We start from the raw sequence: 20,611 nt of genomic DNA, 5'->3' as shown, positions 1-20,611 counted from the left end.
AGAGAGACAATACAATACAATACAATACAATACAATAACTTTATTAATCTCTAAAAGAGAAATTACATTGCTGAGCGTTTGTGTCCGTAATAATAACATACATAAAACATTCAAAATAAACATTTGTTCTTTGTCCTGAGAAAATATAGCACATTGGTTATCACATAAGAAAGTATATTAAAAATAAATTAACATGCATTCACCATCAACAATGCACAAAAGAAAGTCAGCACCTTGCCGGTTATCACATGTTGTCTAAGATTAAGAGAGTAGAATGCAAAACAAAATCAACAATACTGAAACAATACAGAACACTGACCCCGTGCATCAGAGCGACAACACCAGCATCTACCGCCCCACCTGAGAATTGAAGATGTGAATTGCAGATGGAATGAACGAATTTCTGTAGCGTGTGGATCTTGCGGTTGGTTGTCTGAATCTGTTGCTCCTGTCTGTCCGTCTACTGTCAAATTCCGGTCTGAGTGGGTGCGAGTCGTCAGCCAAAATCTTCTGTACCTTGTCAGTCAGTCGTCGTTCATGTGTTGATGTGAAATTGTCCTGCTTCCTCCCTACCACCCCACTTGCTTTCCTGATGAATTTATCTAATCTATCCCTGTCTTGCTTGTTGATGTTGCCACCCCAACACACGGAGCCAAAGTACAACACACTATTGCACGTTGAAGTGTAAAACATCTGAAGGATTTCTTGTCTGATGTTAAAAGACCTGAGTTTTCTCAAAAAGTACAGGCGAGAGTGGAGTTTCTTCACAAGGGCATCAGAGTTTGGTTTCCATGTCAACTTATTGTCTATAATCACCCCCAAATACTTATACTGCTCTACCTTCTCTACGACCTCCCCCTTGATCACTATCTCCCTGTGTACATGTTCCCCCCTCCTGTTGTCCATTATCATTTCCTTTGTCTTCCCCACATTAAGCTCTAAATAGTTGTTTTCACACCACCCCACAAACCTATCTACCTCCTGCCTGTAGTCAGAGTCGTCGTCAACAGTCAGCAGTCCGGTCAGTCCAGTGTCGTCAGCAAACTTGGTTATGGGGCAGGAGTCACTAGAACTTCTGAAATCTGCTGTGTAGAGAGAAAAAAGAAAAGGTGAGAGTACTGTGCCTTGGACGTGGTGCCCCTGTGTTTGTGCAGATTGTGTCTGAAACTGATTGCCCCCCCACCCTAACATACTGTGGCCTGTTTGTCAGGTAGTCCATAACCCAGAGGATGGTGGCTGCTGGGACATTCATGCTAAAAAGCTTCTCCGCCATTAAATGAGGCTGTATAGTATTAAAAGCGCTGGAAAAATCAAAGAACATCAAGCGAATATAAGAGCCAGGCTTTTCTAAATGAGAGTAGATCTTGTTTAAAACATTCAACACAGCATCATCAACACTCCTGTTTTTCCTGTATGCAAACTGACATGGATCAATGAAATCTTTCACACAATCACTCAATTTGAACAAAACAACTCTCTCAAAGACTTTCATACAAACAGAAGTAAGTGCCACAGGTCTCAGGTCATTCATGGTTATCACAGTCTTTTTCTTTGGCACAGGAACAATGCATGAAGTTTTCCATAGGGCCGGTACCCTGCTAGCACCAAGCGACATGTTAAAAATGACTGAAAAAATATAACTAAGTTGCTCTGCACATAGTTTTAAAACTTTGGGCATCATCCCATCTGGTCCCCCCGCCTTGCTAGCATTAACATTCTTCAGCCCCCTCTCCACCTCTTCTTCCGTCACCACTATTGGGGAATCTCCCTCCGTAAGCCCACTATCACTGGTCAACCTGTCCCGCATTGCCTTCCTTTTCCCGCTGAAGTCATGCTTATCGAAGCGTGCATAAAACTGGTTGAGATCATTTGCATCTGACTGCGTAGCGTTGCTTTTTTCCTTACTCCCACCCTTCTTCCCCTTGTAGCCACTCATGACATTCAACCCCTCCCATGCCTTCTTCATGTTGTTCCCCGTGAAATTTCCCTCTACCTTCCTCTTAAACTCTTCCTTCCCCCTCCTTATCGAACTCTGGACCTCCCTCTGAACCTCCCTCATGTTACAATTCCCTTCTCTAAAAGCTTTCTTCTTCTTATTCAGCACATCTTTGATATCTTTCGTGACCCAGGGCTTTGTATTGCTGTACACCTTCACTGTTTTCTTCGGCACAACATTGTCCACACAAAAAGACACATAGTCGGTTACGCATTCTGTCAGTTCATCAACATCACGGGACGAGTCCACAAATACTGTCCAATCAGTGCAATCGAGGCACCCTCTAAGGGTTTCCATTGAATCGCCCGACCAATCAAAAACAGTCCTAGTGATGGGCGATTCCCGCTGCACACGACGTGGTCGGTAACGTGGGACAAGGTTTACAATGTTATGATCGGACCGTCCTAGAGCTGGCAGTGCATACGAACTGTACGCATCCTTGACGTTTGAATAACATAAGTCTATAGTCTTGTCTTTTCGTGTAGGGCATGTGACATGTTGGTACAGTTTGGGTAGCACTTTCTTCAGGTTACAGTGGTTAAAATCCCCGCTTACTAAAACGAAAGCGTCTGGCGATTTAGTCTGTAGTTCATGCACGTGCTGTGGTATCGTCTCTGCTGCTTCTGACGCGTTAGCCGAGGGTGGCACGTACACAGCGACGAAGAAAGAGAGAGAGAGAGAGAGAGAGAGAGAGAGAGAGAGACTAAAAAAGAGAGAGAGACTAAGAAAGAGAGAGAGAGACTAAGAAAGAGAGAGAGATAGACTAAGAAAGAGAGAGAGAGACTAAGAAAGAGAGAGAGGGAGACTAAGAAAGAGAGAGAGAGAGACTAAGAAAGAGAGAGAGAGAGACTAAGAAAGAGAGAGAGAGACTAAGAAAGAGAGAGAGACTAAGAAAGAGAGAGAGAGAGAGACTAAGAAAGAGAGAGAGAGAGACTAAGAAAGAGAGAGAGAGAGAGACTAAGAAAGAGAGAGAGAGAGACAAAGAAAGAGAGAGAGAGAGACTAAGAAAGAGAGAGAGAGAGAGACTAAGAAAGAGAGAGAGAGACTAAAAAGAGAGAGAGAGAGAGACTAAGAAAGAGAGAGAGAGAGAGACTAAGAAAGAGCGAGAGAGAGAGACTAAGAAAGAGAGAGAGAGAGAGACTAAGAAAGAGAGAGAGAGAGAGACTAAGAAAGAGAGAGAGAGAGACTAAGAAAGAGAGAGAGAGACTAAGAAAGAGACAGACAGAGACTAAGTAAGAGAGAGAGACTAAGAAAGAGAGAGAGAGACTAAGAAAGAGAGAGAGAGAGAGACTAAGAAAGAGAGAGAGACTAAGAAAGAGAGAGAGAGACTAAGAAAGAGAGAGAGAGAGACTAAGAAAGAGAGAGAGAGAGCGACTAAGAAAGAGAGAGAGAGAGACTAAGAAAGAGAGAGAGAGAGAGAGAGACTAAGAAAGAGAGAGAGAGAGACTAAGAAAGAGAGAGAGAGACTAAGAAAGAGAGAGAGAGAGACTAAGAAAGAGAGAGAGAGAAAGACTAAGAAAGAGAGAGAGAGAGAGACTAAGAAAGAGAGAGAGAGACTAAGAAAGAGAGAGAGAGAGAGACTAAGAAAGAGAGAGAGAGAGAGACTAAGAAAGAGAGAGAGACTAAGAAAGAGAGAGAGAGAGACTAAGAAGGAGAGAGAGAGAGAGACTAAGAAAGAGAGAGAGAGACTAAGAAAGAGAGAGAGAGAGACTAAGAAAGAGAGAGAGAGAGAGACTAAGAAAGAGAGAGAGACTAAGAAAGAGAGACAGAGAGAGAGACTAAGAGAGAGAGACAGAGAGAGAGACTAAGAGAGAGAGACAGAGAGAGAGACAGAGAGAGAGAGACAGACAGATAGAGACAGACAGTCAGATAGACGGATAGACAGATAGACAGACAGACAGACAGAGCAACTGACAACAGACATACAGACAGAGAGATACGGACAGACAGACAGAGAGACAGACAGTCTCTTGGAGACAAACAGGCAGACAGACACTGTTCCGCCGCTTTGGTAATTATGGGTGTAGCAGAACCCGCGCCGTCGGCAGAGGGATAGTTACAATCACTACTACTCTTTAAAAGTATGGGTTTGTGTGAACCCGCGCCATCGGTAGTGTTTATGTAAATTATCATAATCAATTAATTTTAATGTTTTGTCATGTACACACTAAAAATGTGCAGACAGAGAGCAAATTAGGTGTGTGAGAGATACTTAAAATTTCAAAACGATACCTTTAATGGTTCCAGAGTTACAATGATTTTAGTGTGTCTCTGGGTACAGGTGAACCCAGGAAGCACGGCAAAGGTTAAAAACACCTTCATCTTATTCCTTGTCGCAGCAAAGTTACGAAAGCAGGAAAAGACAATCCAACATTTCCAACATTAAATACAAGGCAGTAGCCTCCCTTGTGTTTGTCTGACTTCTCAGGTAGATTTATGATTCCTACTGTTCCAAACTCGAATGCGATATAACTAATATTAGCACTAATGGTCCTAGCGTGCATGAGTATAGTGATACGCAACAAACAATCTTTCGTGAATTTCACTAATGACTAATATTCCTAATGATGTCTCTCCCTTAGAGAGGCCAAAGCGGCACCCACTACATTCCTCATGATGTCTCTCCCTTAGTAGAAGATTTCGATAACTTATACCAACGAATGCTTAACGTGTTGCCGGCGTTCACAACGTACGTCCAACGATAGTCTAACGTATGCATAACGTATGCAGCGTATCGCCGACGATCACGTGTCGTTGCCTATAAAAAGGGTGCCGCTTGGCGATTCAAATCATAACTGCACGAGACATGCCGAAGAAAACATCGAAGAACGCTGCCAAGAAGTCTCCTGGCCCTGGGCGTGGACGTAACGCAAGGCGAATCATTTTCTACTACCCTCCTTGCTCGGGAAAGCCTGTAGTTGAAGATGCGTTGTTGATTCGTCAGACCCCGATGGCTGTATGGCTTCATCATGGTTGGTCGTAGGGCGAAGGCATCGTCACCGATGAAGAAGTAGGGCACATCCTGGTTGTCGTTGGGAAGAGGCTCAGGGTCAGGAAACCTAGGGTACCGTCTTCAACGCATTCCTTCAGCTCACAGGAATTGTATATCTGCTCGTCTGATGCTGATCCAGTACCACCGATATTTTCCCAAATGAATTTGTAGTCGGCATCTACAAGCGCCATCAGAACAATGGAGTAGAATCCTTTGTAGTTGAAGTATAGACTCCCACTCTTTGGAGGACAGCGGCAGGCCACGTGCTGCCCATCAAGTGCCCCACATGTATTGGCAAAGTTCCATCTTTGAAAGAACTTGTTATCTACGGCGCGCCTACCCGCCGGAGTACTTGGGGAGACCAGCACCCCATACACGTATTCGTCAATAATGGCTTGACAGACTTCTCTGAGCACAAGGGACTGGGTGTTGTGAGGGACCCTGGTGACAGTGTTCACAATGTGAGGGACCCTGGTGACAGTGTTCACAATGTGAGGGACCCTGGTGACAGTGTTCACAATGTTACAGACCCTGGTGACAGTGTTCACAATGTTACAGACCCTGGTGACAGTGTTCACAATGTTACAGACCCTGGTGACAGTGTTCACAATGTTACAGACCCTGGTGACAGTGTTCACAATGTTACAGACCCTGGTGACAGTGTTCACAATGTTACAGACCCTGGTGACAGTGTTCACAATGTTACAGACCCTGGCGACAGTGTTCACAATGTTACAGACCCTGGCGACAGTGTTCACAATGTTACAGACCCTGGCGACAGTGTTCACAATGTTACAGACCCTGGCGACAGTGTTCACAATGTTACAGACCCTGGTGACAGTGTTCACAATGTTACAGACCCTGGTGACAGTGTTCACAATGTTACAGACCCTGGTGACAGTGTTCACAATGTTACAGACCCTGGTGACAGTGTTCACAATGTTACAGACCCTGGTGACAGTGTTCACAATGTTACAGACCCTGGTGACAGTGTTCACAATGTTACAGACCCTGGTGGCAGTGTTCACAATGTTACAGACCCTGGTGACAGTGTTCACAATGTTACAGACCCTGGTGACAGTGTTCACAATGTTACAGACCCTGGTGACAGTGTTCACAATGTTACAGACCCTGGTGACAGTGTTCACAATGTTACAGACCCTGGTGACAGTGTTCACAATGTTACAGACCCTGGTGACAGTGTTCACAATGTTACAGACCCTGGTGACAGTGTCCACAATGTTACAGACCCTGGTGACAGTGTTCACAATGTTACAGACCCTGGTGACAGTGTTCACAATGTTACAGACCCTGGTGACAGTGTTCACAATGTTACAGACCCTGGTGACAGTGTTCACAATGTTACAGACCCTGGTGACAGTGTTCACAATGTTACAGACCCTGGTGACAGTGTTCACAATGTTACAGACCCTGGTGACAGTGTTCACAATGTTACAGACCCTGGTGACAGTGTTCACAATGTTACAGACCCTGGTGACAGTGTTCACAATGTTACAGACCCTGGTGACAGTGTCCACAATGTTACAGACCCTGGTGACAGTGTTCACAATGTTACAGACCCTGGTGACAGTGTTCACAATGTGAGGGACCCTGGTGACAGTGTTCACAATGTGAGGGACCCTGGTGACAGTGTTCACAATGTTACAGACCCTCCATCCGAACTTCATCGAGCGAGGCATACTTGTTCCCAGAGGCAAGGTGACGTAAAGTCAGGGCCAACTTCATGCCAGGCTCAAGCGGATCCCTGTAGAAGGTGTACTGCTTGGTTATCCTTGGACCATGTCCAGATAAAAAAAAAACCAAGACATTACAATGCTGATGTTGGAGGACAGCTAGTTGCGTCTCAGCCTTGCTGGATCTTCCATCTCTCGGATTGCATGGATATCTGCTCACCATGGAGTCTTGAGTACTGGCGGTTTCCTCCTGCGAACCCCATCTTTATATACCAATGCCCCATAAACGCTGCCAATACGCTATTGTACGGTAGCTGCAAGTTAGAAACACGTTCAGTAAATGCTGTGGTCTTCCGGAACACGTCCAAAACGTCAATATGCGTTGCAGATACGTTCAACATAGGTTCAAAGCACGTTACTCATAGGTAAGAAATAAGATTTGGGTACGTATGTCGACTTATTAGTAACGTGTGTGAACGTGTGTCAACGATCGCAGAACTTACCTACAACGTATGGCCCGCGTATGCGGGATGTATGAGCCATACGCTGGCATACGTCCGAAAATTGTGTGCATGTTCAAAATTGTTCGTCGACCTCGCCTTACGATGACGTATACCAGCGTGCTTCAGCGCGTTCTAAACTTATACTAACCTTACCCATAACTTATTCGACGTATTCGCCAGATTTTTCAGACGACGGCATACGGTGGCTAATACGTCAAGGTGTGACAGGGCCATCAGAGGCCAAAGCGGCACCCCCTTCATTCCTCACGATGTCTCCTCTTGGAGAGGTTTAAAGCGGCACCCCATACATTCCTTATGATCTCTCTCCCGTAGAGAGGCCAAAGCGGCACCCCATACATTCCTTATGATGTCTCTCCCGTAGAGAGGCCAAAGCGGCACCCCATACATTCCTTATGATCTCTCTCCCGTAGAGAGGCCAAAGCGACACCCCATACATTCCTTATGATGTCTCTCCCGTAGAGAGGCCAAAGCGGCACCCACTACATTCCTTATGATGTCTCTCCCGTAGAGAGGCCAAAGCGGCACCCCATACATTCCTTATGATGTCTCTCCCTTAGAGAGGTTTAAAGCGGCACCCACTACATTCCTTATGATGTCTCTCCCGTAGAGAGGCCAAAGCGGCACCCCATACATTCCTTATGATCTCTCTCCCGTAGAGAGGCCAAAGCGGCACCCACTACATTCTTCATGATGTCTCTCCCGTAGAGAGGTTTAAAGCGACACCCCATACATTCCTTATGATCTCTCTCCCGTAGAGAGGCCAAAGCGACACCCCATACATTCCTTATGATCTCTCTCCCGTAGAGAGGCCAAAGCGACACCCCATACATTCCTTATGATGTCTCTCCCGTAGAGAGGCCAAAGCGGCACCCCATACATTCCTTATGATCTCTCTCCCGTAGAGAGGCCAAAGCGACACCCCATACATTCCTTATGATGTCTCTCCCGTAGAGAGGCCAAAGCGGCACCCACTACATTCTTCATGATGTCTCTCCCTTAGAGAGGTTTAAAGCGGCACCCCATACACACTTTATGACAGAAACAAGCTGGGTTTTTGTTATAAGTTAGTTTAAGGAATGTATTATTAGGCAAAACAAAAAAATGAGTCTGTTGGCCAAAAAAATAGGGTCGGTAGGTCGGGCCTTTTTTTTCTTTTTTTTTCCCCAAAAAAACATATTTTTAAGTTATTTTGGCCAAAAAACAGACCTTTTTTTTTTCATTTTTTTTTTCAAAAAACCATTTTGTGTCAAAAAATTTTTTTTTTTCCCAAATGCCAAAATAAAGTCTAGGGTCGCGGGAAAAAATAGGGTCGATACCGTAAACAGACTATTTTTTTTTTTTGGGGGGGGGGGGGGGGGGGGGCCTTAGGCATGCGTATGTCATGAAACGTCCAACTTTGAAATTTGGGTGCCCAGGGGTATTCAGGTGACAATAACTTTTTTGTTTATCAGCAAAACTCAATAAAACTGTGCTATGTAATGTAAAATGAAAGCCAAAACAGACTAGTTAGCAGCATATCTAAAATAAACTGAACACACAAAAATTTCTTCTTTGTGTTTGTCACATGTTCCAAAAAATGGGCGTACAAATTTCAACAAAAATCATGTTGTCACCCCCATAACCTTTTTTACCTTGAAAGATAGCACAATTCTCTTTGCAAATATGAAAAGCTTATTCATTTTCCTTTCATTTGATATATAACTTTCTATATTTCATTTAGAATATGACCCCAGATAGCCACTCGGCAAGTAGGCACCAACATATATGCCTTAAAACCCCCGAACTGGTAAGAGTTAAAGCGGCACCCCTTACATTATTCATGATTTCTCTCCCTTAGAGAGGCCAAAGCGGCACCCCATACATTGCTTATGATGTCTCTCCCTTAGAGAGGTTTAAAGCGGCACCCCTTACATTCTTCATGATTTCTCTCCTCTTAGAGGTTTAAAGCGGCACCCCATACATTCCTTATGATGTCTCTCCCGTAGAGAGGTTTAAAGCGGCACCCCATACATTCCTTATGATGTCTCTCCCTTAGAGAGGTTTAAAGCGGCACCCCTTACATTCTTCATGATTTCTCTCCCTTGGAGAGCTTTATAGCTTCACCCCTTACATTCTTCATGATTTCTCTCCCTTAGAGAGGTTTAAAGCGGCACCCCTTACATTCTTCATGATTTCTCTCCCTTAGAGAGGTTTAAAGCGGCACCCCTTACATTCTTCATGATTTCTCTCCCTTAAAGAGGCCAAAGCGGCACCCCATACATTGCTTATGATGTCTCTCCCTTAGAGAGGTTTAAAGCTGCACCCCATACATTCCTCATGATGTCTCTCCCTTAGAGAGGTTAAAGCGGCACCCCATACATTCCTTATGATGTCTCTCCCTTAGAGAGGTTTATAGCGGCACCCCATACATTCCTCATGATGTCTCTCCCTTAGAGAGGTTTATAGCGGCACCCCATACATTCCTTATGATGTCTCTCCCGTAGAGAGGTTTAAAGCGGCACCCCATACATTCATCATGATGTCTCTCCCTTACAGAGGTTTATAGCGGCACCCCTTACATTCCTCATGATGTCTCTCCTCTTAGAGGTTTAAAGCTGCACCCCATACATTCCTTATGATGTCTCTCCTCTTAGAGGTTTAAAGCGGCACCCCATACATTCTTCATGATGTCTCTCCCTTAGAGAGGTTTAAAGCGGCACCCCATACATTTCTCATGATGTCTCTCCCTTAGAGAGGTTTATAGCGGCACCCCATACATTACTCATGATGTCTCTCCCTTAGAGAGGTTTATAGCGGCACCCCATACATTCTTCATGATGTCTCTCCCTTAGAGAGGTTTATAGCGGCACCCCATACATTCTTCATGATGTCTCTCCCTTAGAGAGGTTTATAGCGGCACCCCATACATTCTTCATGATGTCTCTCCCTTATAGAGGTTTATAGCGGCACCCCATACATTACTCATGATGTCTCTCCCTTAGAGAGGTTTATAGCGGCACCCCATACATTCTTCATGATGTCTCTCCCTTAGAGAGGTTTATAGCGGCACCCCATACATTCTTCATGATGTCTCTCCCTTAGAGAGGTTTATAGCGGCACCCCATACATTCTTCATGATGTCTCTCCCTTAGAGAGGTTTATAGCGGCACCCCATACATTACTCATGATGTCTCTCCCTTAGAGAGGTTTATAGCGGCACCCCATACATTCTTCATGATGTCTCTCCCTTAGAGAGGTTTATAGCGGCACCCCATACATTCTTCATGATGTCTCTCCCTTAGAGAGGTTTATAGCGGCACCCCATACATTCCTCATGATGTCTCTCCCGTAGAGAGGTTTAAAGCGGCACCCCATACATTCCTTATGATGTCTCTCCCTTAGAGAGGTTTATAGCGGCACCCCATACATTCATCATGATGTCTCTCCCGTAGAGAGGTTTAAAGCGGCACCCCATACATTCATCATGATGTCTCTCCCTTAGTGAGGTTTATAGCGGCACCCCATACATTCATCATGATGTCTCTCCCTTAGAGAGGTTTATAGCGGCACCCCATACATTCCTCATGATGTCTCTCCCTTAGAGAGGTTTATAGCGGCACCCCATACATTACTCATGATGTCTCTCCCTTAGAGAGGTTTATAGCGGCACCCCATACATTCCTCATGATGTCTCTCCCTTAGAGAGGTTTATAGCGGCACCCCATACATTCCTCATGATGTCTCTCCCTTAGAGAGGTTTATAGCGGCACCCCATACATTCATCATGATGTCTCTCCCTTAGAGAGGTTTATAGCGGCACCCCATACATTCCTCATGATGTCTCTCCCTTAGAGAGGTTTATAGCGGCACCCCATACATTACTCATGATGTCTCTCCCTTAGAGAGGTTTATAGCGGCACCCCATACATTCATCATGATGTCTCTCCCTTAGAGAGGTTTATAGCGGCACCCCATACATTACTCATGATGTCTCTCCCTTAGAGAGGTTTATAGCGGCACCCCATACATTCTTCATGATGTCTCTCCCTTAGAGAGGTTTATAGCGGCACCCCATACATTCATCATGATGTCTCTCCCTTAGAGAGGTTTATAGCGGCACCCCATACATTCCTCATGATGTCTCTCCCTTAGAGAGGTTTATAGCGGCACCCCATACATTCCTCATGATGTCTCTCCCTTAGAGAGGTTTATAGCGGCACCCCATACATTCATCATGATGTCTCTCCCGTAGAGAGGTTTATAGCGGCACCCCATACATTCATCATGATGTCTCTCCCGTAGAGAGGTTTAAAGCGGCACCCCATACATTACTCATGATGTCTCTCCCTTAGAGAGGTTTATAGCGGCACCCCATACATTCCTCATGATGTCTCTCCCTTAGAGAGGTTTATAGCGGCACCCCATACATTACTCATGATGTCTCTCCCTTAGAGAGGTTTATAGCGGCACCCCATACATTCATCATGATGTCTCTCCCTTAGAGAGGTTTATAGCGGCACCCCATACATTCCTCATGATGTCTCTCCCTTAGAGAGGTTTATAGCGGCACCCCATACATTCATCATGATGTCTCTCCCTTAGAGAGGTTTATAGCGGCACCCCATACATTCCTCATGATGTCTCTCCCTTAGAGAGGTTTATAGCGGCACCCCATACATTACTCATGATGTCTCTCCCTTAGAGAGGTTTATAGCGGCACCCCATACATTCTTCATGATGTCTCTCCCTTAGAGAGGTTTAAAGCGGCACCCCATACATTTCTCATGATGTCTCTCCCTTAGAGAGGTTAAAGCTGCACCCCATACATTCTTCATGATTTCTCTCCCTTAGAGAGGTTTAAAGCGGCACCCCTTACATTCTTCATGATTTCTCTCCCTTAGAGAGGTTTAAAGCTGCACCCCATACATTCCTCATGATGTCTCTCCCTTAGAGAGGTTTAAAGCGGCACCCCATACATTCCTCATGATGTCTCTCCCTTAGAGAGGTTTAAAGCGGCACCCCATACATTCTTCATGATTTCTCTCCCTTAGAGAGGCCAAAGCGGCAGTGGTGCACGGAGGCGAGCTGAAGGACCTGAACCAGGCATGCCTGGACGATATCCTGCTGAATTATAACGAGATCGTCTTCGCCAGAACGTCACCACAGCAGAAGCTGATCATCGTGGAGGGGTGTCAGCGGAACGGTCAGATCGTGGCAGTCACTGGCGATGGCGTCAACGACTCGCCTGCCCTCAAGAAAGCAGACATAGGTGAGTGTCACGTTTCATAGATCACAAAAAAGATGATTATGAACGGTCAATTACTGCTAACTGACTACCCACACCACGATCCACTCTCGCAGTCACACCAAAAAAGATAGAAGCAACCAAGTATAAGTTTCAGACGCCTGTTTATATACGATCTCGCCACCTCCCTCAATACTTCACTTCAAACGTTGTTCTTACCTCAACGACGTAAAGAAAGTAAATGACAAAAATGCCAGTTAAAGTTTATTAAATTATAATAAGACAGGAAAGATAGCCGGTCTGCCCAAAAGCGCTAGTTAATGCAGGCGTCACACACCCCACGTTATCACCACTCAAATGAAATCACAAATACACAAGGTGACTTGGTGGTTAAAGGCGCAATGACATGGTGCACTTAGCTTTTTGCCACTGAGTGGGCGACCCGTAAATAGTCTATCTCCACAACTGCTCCGTTGACTGTAGTGCCGGTTGCCGTTGAACGAAGCAGGGAACAGTGGAGATATCAGGCGCCTCACTCAGTCGCTGAAGGTCCTCCCCGTAGTTACCAGAAATGGTAAGAAGTGTAGGGTGGTAGGACGACGACACCACCAGCAAATCACCAGGTTACCAGGTTACAGCGTAAAGTGGTTCCGGTTACAGCATACAGATGTTCCGGTTACAGCATACCCGCAACACCGCACTCCCGCAAAGATAAGTAGCAGCTCCAGCACCGATAAGTAGCAGCTCCAGCACCGATAAGTAGGCTGCAACAAAAAACATCGGTGCACTAAACATTCCACGCAACCCTTCACACTCCACCTTTAAACATGTCACCCTTCATATTTCATAGAGCACGCGGGCCTGCACACCGAACTTTTAAAACAACAAATCAGCCATTTTCCTTCCTTCTCTCCATACCTGCAAAAACCATATACAGATTATACTTTTAGCGTCACAAAGAGCTTATTATGCGCTAACCTGGAAAGAACAACAGAGAGTACTTCACTCCACAAACATTGACTCGTCAAACAGCGTTTAGTAATGATTTATTACCTCAACAGCCTATGAATGTGTAGCTCTCCTTAAGCGAATCCGCTTCCTTGTATGGCTTTCGCCCGTCGACGAATTAGTAGCCACAACCCTTGTACTGGGTCTCTTCTGCGTTGAAATCCTCCAACACCCAGTCCTGACGACCTCGTCGTCAGAAACATAATGTTGCAGCGAAAGGCGGTCACTCCTCCATTGTCCTAAGAGCCCTACTGGACATGCAGAACAGGCACGTTGACATAAAAAAATATCACCAACGTGTTGAAAACCGTCAACTCTTAGACGAGAAAAACAACCGTCTCCTCTCGAACCATTATGCCAAATGGGCAGTTTCAATGTCTCCTCCAAAGCTCGTCGAAAACATCACATGACTCCAGCGACCAATCGCTATCGTCACAAGTCTACGCAGTTTTAGTTGATTTTGCTAAGCCAGCACAATCCCGCACGTGGAAACCCTGTACACAATACCACGCCGTCCGGAAAACTTTAACGTTGGATATTTCTTGGACACTATTCAGTCTATCAGGCGTGGAGATAAACGAATTTCACTTGCTAAGCTCAGTCAGCAGAAAATCCTCCAGTAGCGATAAGCACAGGCGCTTTGCATCGCAATTTCGGAAAGGCACCCTGCAGAGTGTTTCTTTCCCAATCAATGTCACCAAACCGTGACAGTGAGGTTTTCCTGGTGCTGTTCATTTACTGGCTGGTCAACACAAACAAAACGATTGATAAATTTAGTCAATCTTTCAAACTCACAGAACAGGACGCGCTGTGTGTGTGTGTGTGTGTGTGTGTGTGTGTGTGTGTGTGTGTGTGTGTGTGTGTGTGTGTGTGTGTGTGTGTGTGTGTGTGTGTGTGTGTGTGTGAGATTTCCGTACCACTGTTGCGATAGTTGTCGTTGTTGTTGTTCTTGTTTTCATTTGTTTAAATATCATGCATTTACAATATTGCCCGCCACATTACTCATTTGTTTCTAAGAGCACATTTATAAGTTTATCTTGTTGTGCTCCCTTAATTACAACTTTCAATTACGGCTTTGTATTTTATGCAACTGAATAAACAACTGTTTAAACCAACAGGACGAGCAGCGGCATGTGCCGATTACCCGCGGATAGCTCATGGCTTGAAGTGACAAGCTAGTATAGCGCAGTAGCGTATAGCGCTTCAAAGGAAAGCGCGTTTTTCTCTAATATTTTTAACTTAAACATATTATATCTCTACGTGTTTGGAATCGGGAAATGATAAGAAATAAGATGCAATAATTTTTGGATCGATTACTAACATTCTAGTTTTAATTATAATTTTCAGATGAAATGCAATTCTTTAGTCCAGGCTCCGTCGAAGAACATCCGGGATATCATTTGCAGGAAAGTTTCATAAAGATCGGTCACGTAGTTTTCTCTGAATCGCTCTACACATGCACATACACACACCACCACCCTCGTCTTGATTCACCGTCTATGTTAAAAAGAAATAAGCCGGAAATGATAATTTTTATGACGTCATCAAATATATATCGACAAAATGAAAAAAACCCGGTGAATATCATTTGCAGGAACTCTCATGTAAAGTTTCATGAACATCGTTCTAGTAGTTTTCTCTGAATCGCTCTACACACACAGACACCTCGTCTCGATTCCCTGTCTATGTTAAAACATTTAGTCAAAACTTGGCTAAATGTAAAAACACAAAAGCAAATTGCCTTTCAAGCGCGAGTGGAAAACCAGAGATGCCAGGTAGATCACTTGTGTAACACTTTGAGAAACGCCACCTTTTACCTTAACTGGCTTCAGAAGTTGAATCTCTGGACAAAAGTGGATAAACAGTAGATAGAAATAAAGGCATTTTAAGATGTTACTATCGCATTTCCACTACCCAGGTGTTGCCATGGGGATTGCCGGAAGTGACGTCAGTAAGCAAGCAGCAGACATGATTTTGCTGGACGACAACTTTGCTTCCATTGTCACAGGGGTGGAGGAAGGTAGGTCCATTCATCCATCCATCCATCCATCAGTTCATACACGAAGACAAATTTCCGTTATTTTGCGTGTTCAGATTTGATTCGCTGACAGATTAGTTGTCGATTTTTCTAAGTTGTCAAAACAGCCAATTATACCGGTAAGTTGTCAAAACAGCCAATTATACCGGTAAGTTACACTGGGTGATACCAACCAGCGGGTAAGTGCAAGTGGAAAACCAGAGGTGCCAGGTAGATTGTACGGTGGCTTATATTTTATCCTGCGCTCACTCACACTTACTGGCAAGTAAGTAAAACTCGTCGCTATTTACCCCCAAATCCGAGACTGAGAGAGAGAGAGAGAGAGAGAGAGAGAGAGAGAGAGAGAGAGAGAGAGAGAGAGAGAGAGAGAGAGAGAGAGAGAGAGAGAGAGAGAGAGAGACAATGACAATGACAAATTCTTTATTTACGAGGGTAGTGGCATTAGCAAACAGGTGCTTTTTTACATCCAGCCCTCGCCCATGGGAGGGTTTAATCTAATGATTATACGTTTTTAAAAAGAATTCAAATATCAATTAAAGAAGTAATAAAAACAAACAACAAACAAGCAAACGATTAACAGACTAAACAAACAAACAAAATATGCAGACAAACGAACATGACATATTATTGTCAAAGGTATAATGAAAACTGTTTCAAGCAACAAAAAACGTGTGAAACTTCGAAGGAAGAAAAAATCCGTGAAACTGAGGAGTCAATGAAGCAACTACGTTGCAAGTAATAGCAATGTAGCATCGTTACATAAGCCATGTTAGAAAATTAATTAGGTACATTTATCTCCTGAAACGTGTAAAAGGTACAAATAAGGCATCAACAATATAAACATGTCCAGGCTAAGTGAGAACGAAATGTGCCTTGTATAAGGAATGAGAAATATCTATCCTTAAAAGTCTTGGCATTGACAGAATGTTTGAGACCGCTTGGAAGTGAATTCCAAAGATTAGTCCCCGAAAAGAGTAGGCTGGACTTAAAAAGATCTATACGAGGCCGAGGAGCATACATTTTTTGTCGGGTCTCTTAAATTGTGGGACGTGAATTGAGAAGAAAGAGGTGCAGGCGCTCTTCCAATTATGAGTTTATGCATCAAAACGCCTTTATTGTACATGAGTCTTGACTTAGGAGGAAGAATGTTTAAAAGTTTATAGTCTTCGTTGGAAACCGAGACTTGTAATAAAATAACTTTGATTGCTCTTTTATGTATACTAAATAAAGGTTTCAGAGTTTTTGCACTTGCACAATCCCATAATGTTGACGCATAATCAATGATCGATTGAATGTGAGCGTAAAGCCTCTTGGAGAGTATTTTACAAACTCCTGTAACGTGATCAGTCCACGATAAATCGTTATCAAGAATAACACCTATAGTGGGGCTCCTATGTTGCAAAATCATTCAAATCATGCAACAAACACCAAATTCAGCAAATATGAAGAGTTTTATGTGCTTAACAAAACCTGATACAGAGCCACCGCGAAAAATAAAAAAATGGGTAGTTTTTAAACAATTTTTCAAAATGGCCGCCAGTGTAAAAATTGGGTATGTTAGGCATATTTCACTTCATGTGATTAACAGCAAATTTGGCGTAAATGGACATTTGCTTTTGCTTAACAAAACCTGATACAGAGCCACCGTGAAAAAATTAAAAAATCAGTAGTTTTTTTAACAATTTTCAAAATGGCCGCCAATAAAAGGGTATTTAGGCATTTTTGGTGCTACAAGACATTCTCTTGCAATAGAAACTAACACAAAAACATTTTTTAAACAAAACAATACATGTATTGTTGGTGCAGAGAATGATTGGACGGTGTGGGTGGCAGCGTTGAAGAATTTGTGGATTACCTAAACTGTGCAAAAATAAATATATTGCACCAATTTTCATACCAAAACGAAAACATTCATTCCTGTGCTGTTGTATTCAATGTATGCTATTGAGGGCACTCAACTTGGCTAACTGGAACACTTTTAAGATAAAATGTGGCCTTTACATGGGTTATTTGACCGCCGCCCAAATAAGGGTACCCCCAAAATAAAACTGATAAAAATGTAATGTATCAACTCAAAAGTCGACTAAAATTCATAATCGCTGTATTTCGAAAACGTTGTTTGTTCTCATGTGTTTACACAACTAGCACATTCCGGTAAGTGTATATACTCAAAAGAAACTTTGGCAGTACTTGAAACAACCATCTGTCATATTATACATGCGAAGTCAAACATATGTGGGATGTAAGTTAACAAACCTGTGGCAGTTTTTAAAATATCATTTCGTGAAGATTTGAAAGTGAACTCAAACGGTTGAACTACGCCTCGTGTGTAGACACACATTCCTGAAAGTTTCAACGCAACCCACTTGGTCATTGCTAAAATACATGGATTTTAGTTGACTTGGGTATCCCTCAAATTTGACACATAAACATCTCATCCGTGAGATCGACACATACATCAGTAGGTACAATGGCACAACACTAGAAATATGCAAGATGGCGAAATAAAACAACCTGTTCTGGATGGATAATCAAGTTGACTTTCTCTTCGTATACAACAGTGACCCAGTTGTGCCTCAGGAATTGTCGTCGGCTTTTTAAAAGGTACCCGAAGTTTTTGTCGCATCTCTTTGTCACGTCAAGGGTATCCTTATTTTGACGGTGTAAATGATGATGTAAAAAAAACAACAAATGTGCCAGATAGCGAAGATGCGAGCCTTTAATGGCATAGCCAGTTTGAATAAATTGACACAGGAATAAATGTTTGAGTTGGGGTATGAAAATGGGTGCAATAATATTTTTGCACAGTTTAGATGCTGACAGTTTTCACAGGCATGCAAGCACATTTGCAGAAAGCTGTGGTCTGCAGTCCTTCTTAGCAGCATTTCCAGCGTTTTGTTGTACAGCTCTTCTTGCAGGCACACCTCATGAGTTCTCGGCACACGCTGGATACCTCTTGGAAAGCTCGTCCAGAATGACTCCCACTTTCCAGCCTTGAACTGCCAGCCCACAGAGTTTGGAAGTCTAATAGGTAGATGGCTCTTCTCAATCTCATGTCCTGCAGCAGCAGTAAGGGGATTATGGTCAATTTGGCAGCTCTTTTTACTGAAGAGGTACCGTCTAGCACTATTTACACCCAGTACGTTGCTGGTTTTGTCCTACAAATGTACACCAAAAAGCTCTTGTGCTGCCCTGTCAGTGGTACTCAGCTTACAAAGAGGAGCAGACAACATGAAGAAAGTTTGAGTGACGTCTTCAAATGCTTGCCATACTTCCCAAGCCTTCTGATTCCCCAATACCATTGAAGAACGACATAGTGTCACAGCCTGTAAGGCTATGCAAAATGGGCAGACAGGGTGACTTCTCTTGACCAATGGCTTTGGCAATGTGATACACTTCACGAGCAGAACACAGCTGGAATGAGAAGCAGACTGTCTGGCCTCCTCTACATCCATGGTGCAGGAAATCAGCCTGGGGTACCCTTCACACAAAAGATCAAAAGTGACATTTTTATTTGAATGTATTTGAATAATTACTGTTTCAGGTTAAAAAACAAACAAACACAGTTTCCAGTGACCGAACTGATTCTGGAATCTTTCTGACCGCTACATTTATTCGCTTAAAACAGTCGCTAACAGAATGTTGACCATAGTGAGGGTACGTTAAACCCATCAAATTCACAGAGGTCGCTTACAAATGATGTGCAAACATGTTCCAATTAATACAAATAAAAAAATCTTACTGATAAGCTAGACAGGATGTATTAGGTAACAAACCTTGATACAGTAGTACTTGTGAAATCAGCTCCCTTCTGTGGCACCGGAATAATTGCAGAACGCTTGTTCCCAGGAACCGGCATGTGGTGTAACTCGTGTATATATCCTGTAAAAATAAAATTCACACCAATGCACGGTCAACTTAAAATAAGCAAAAGGATGAGAAACAAACAACAAACCAAAATTGTAAAACTCAAAGAGCGGTACCTCTTCATTTTTCAAAACCACTTATCTCATTTGATTAGCATACACTGTATGCTTTTGTCTGTTACCTACCGTCTTTGAAAGTTTGATCACAACACTGTAAAGACATGGGGAGTGGAGTGTTTTTATCTCCAGCTGGTCATCCTACTATCTGGCCTACCCTCACTCAGTTTTTGACTCTACCCCTCCCCACCTCAGCCGTTCAGAGACTTATGGAAGTCCTTAACGTAGGCAGGACTAATCATTGATCATACCATGAACAATCTCTTTCACCTCGCCTTTTATTCAAAGTTCGTTTAATCTGTTTAAAATCACCAGCGTGGCGATCATGATTTCCTTACTTGTAATCAACAGATAGATCTAGATCTATCAGCATCACTGACAATCCAGCTAATGAGCTATTGCAAGATTAAACAAAGTCTCTGCATTTCAGCGCTTCACCCGATGAATAACAGACCCCAGGGGAGAATTAAACAGTAAAATGATGTGACATTGGTGAATGGATGCGTATTCTTGAAAACTTACCTTCAGAAACGTTGTTTTCGCTCAAATCAAAACACGCAATGTTGCGGAGGCCGCCATCTTGAATTTTTATGCTGCGGATATATAACATTCTAAAAACGATCAAATTAAATACCAGAACACAAAAATACCCATAAGAGTATTTATGTCATGCATGTGTTATCAGCAGACAACTTCTGGTGCGTGGTAAACCATTGAATTTTACATTTGCTGAGTTGGGATTATTTAATGCTGAGCGCTTTTGGTACGAATTTCGTCTGCTGTAAATGCAGCCTTTTATTCCCTATCAAAAACAAAAAAACCGATTTCTGAAGTGGCTCTGTATCTGAAATCTCTTAAATAATCATAAGGAACAATATCACAAAGTATGATGTTTGTTGCAAGATGTGAATGATTTATTAGTGCGTCTGCAACATACGAGCCCCACTACTAGAAATTTGTGTTTATTAACCTCTTCAACAATGTGGTTATCAATCGTTAAAGGTGGAAGTTTAGATTTTAAGTTTTGGCGTTTTTGTCTGGTGGTAATAAGCATGCTTTTTGTTTTGTCTGGATTAAGAGCCATGTGGTTTAATTCGGTCCACGCTAAAAGCTCGTTAACACTTTCTTGAAGTTGTTTTGACAATACCTTCA

General features: G+C 43.3%; 1 protein-coding gene, 1 long non-coding RNA gene and 1 pseudogene across 2 annotated transcripts in view; 1 reads left to right on the top strand and 2 right to left on the bottom strand.

Moving 5' to 3' along the window:
- Window positions 1-20,611, top strand: part of LOC138946837 (sodium/potassium-transporting ATPase subunit alpha-3-like) — a 148,976-nt gene that overhangs the window by 111,425 nt on the left and 16,940 nt on the right. Inside the window, exons 15-16 of the mRNA XM_070318246.1 lie at window positions 12,237-12,454; window positions 15,357-15,458. Coding sequence (XP_070174347.1) covers window positions 12,237-12,454; window positions 15,357-15,458 — 320 coding nt within the window. The remainder of the gene's footprint in view (window positions 1-12,236; window positions 12,455-15,356; window positions 15,459-20,611) is intronic.
- On the bottom strand, window positions 4,702-6,945 carry LOC138946625 (uncharacterized; annotated as a pseudogene).
- LOC138946832 (uncharacterized) lies at window positions 16,909-20,401 on the bottom strand. Its single transcript, XR_011449427.1, has 3 exons — window positions 19,982-20,401; window positions 19,253-19,358; window positions 16,909-18,957 (listed from the first exon to the last, which is right to left on the bottom strand). It is a non-coding gene; the product is annotated as an uncharacterized lncRNA (long non-coding RNA).

The sequence above is a fragment of the Littorina saxatilis genome, linkage group LG14, assembly GCF_037325665.1.
Source record: "Littorina saxatilis isolate snail1 linkage group LG14, US_GU_Lsax_2.0, whole genome shotgun sequence".
Classification (NCBI taxonomy): Eukaryota; Metazoa; Mollusca; class Gastropoda; order Littorinimorpha; family Littorinidae; genus Littorina; species Littorina saxatilis.
This window is presented reverse-complemented; position numbering and strand designations above follow the sequence as displayed.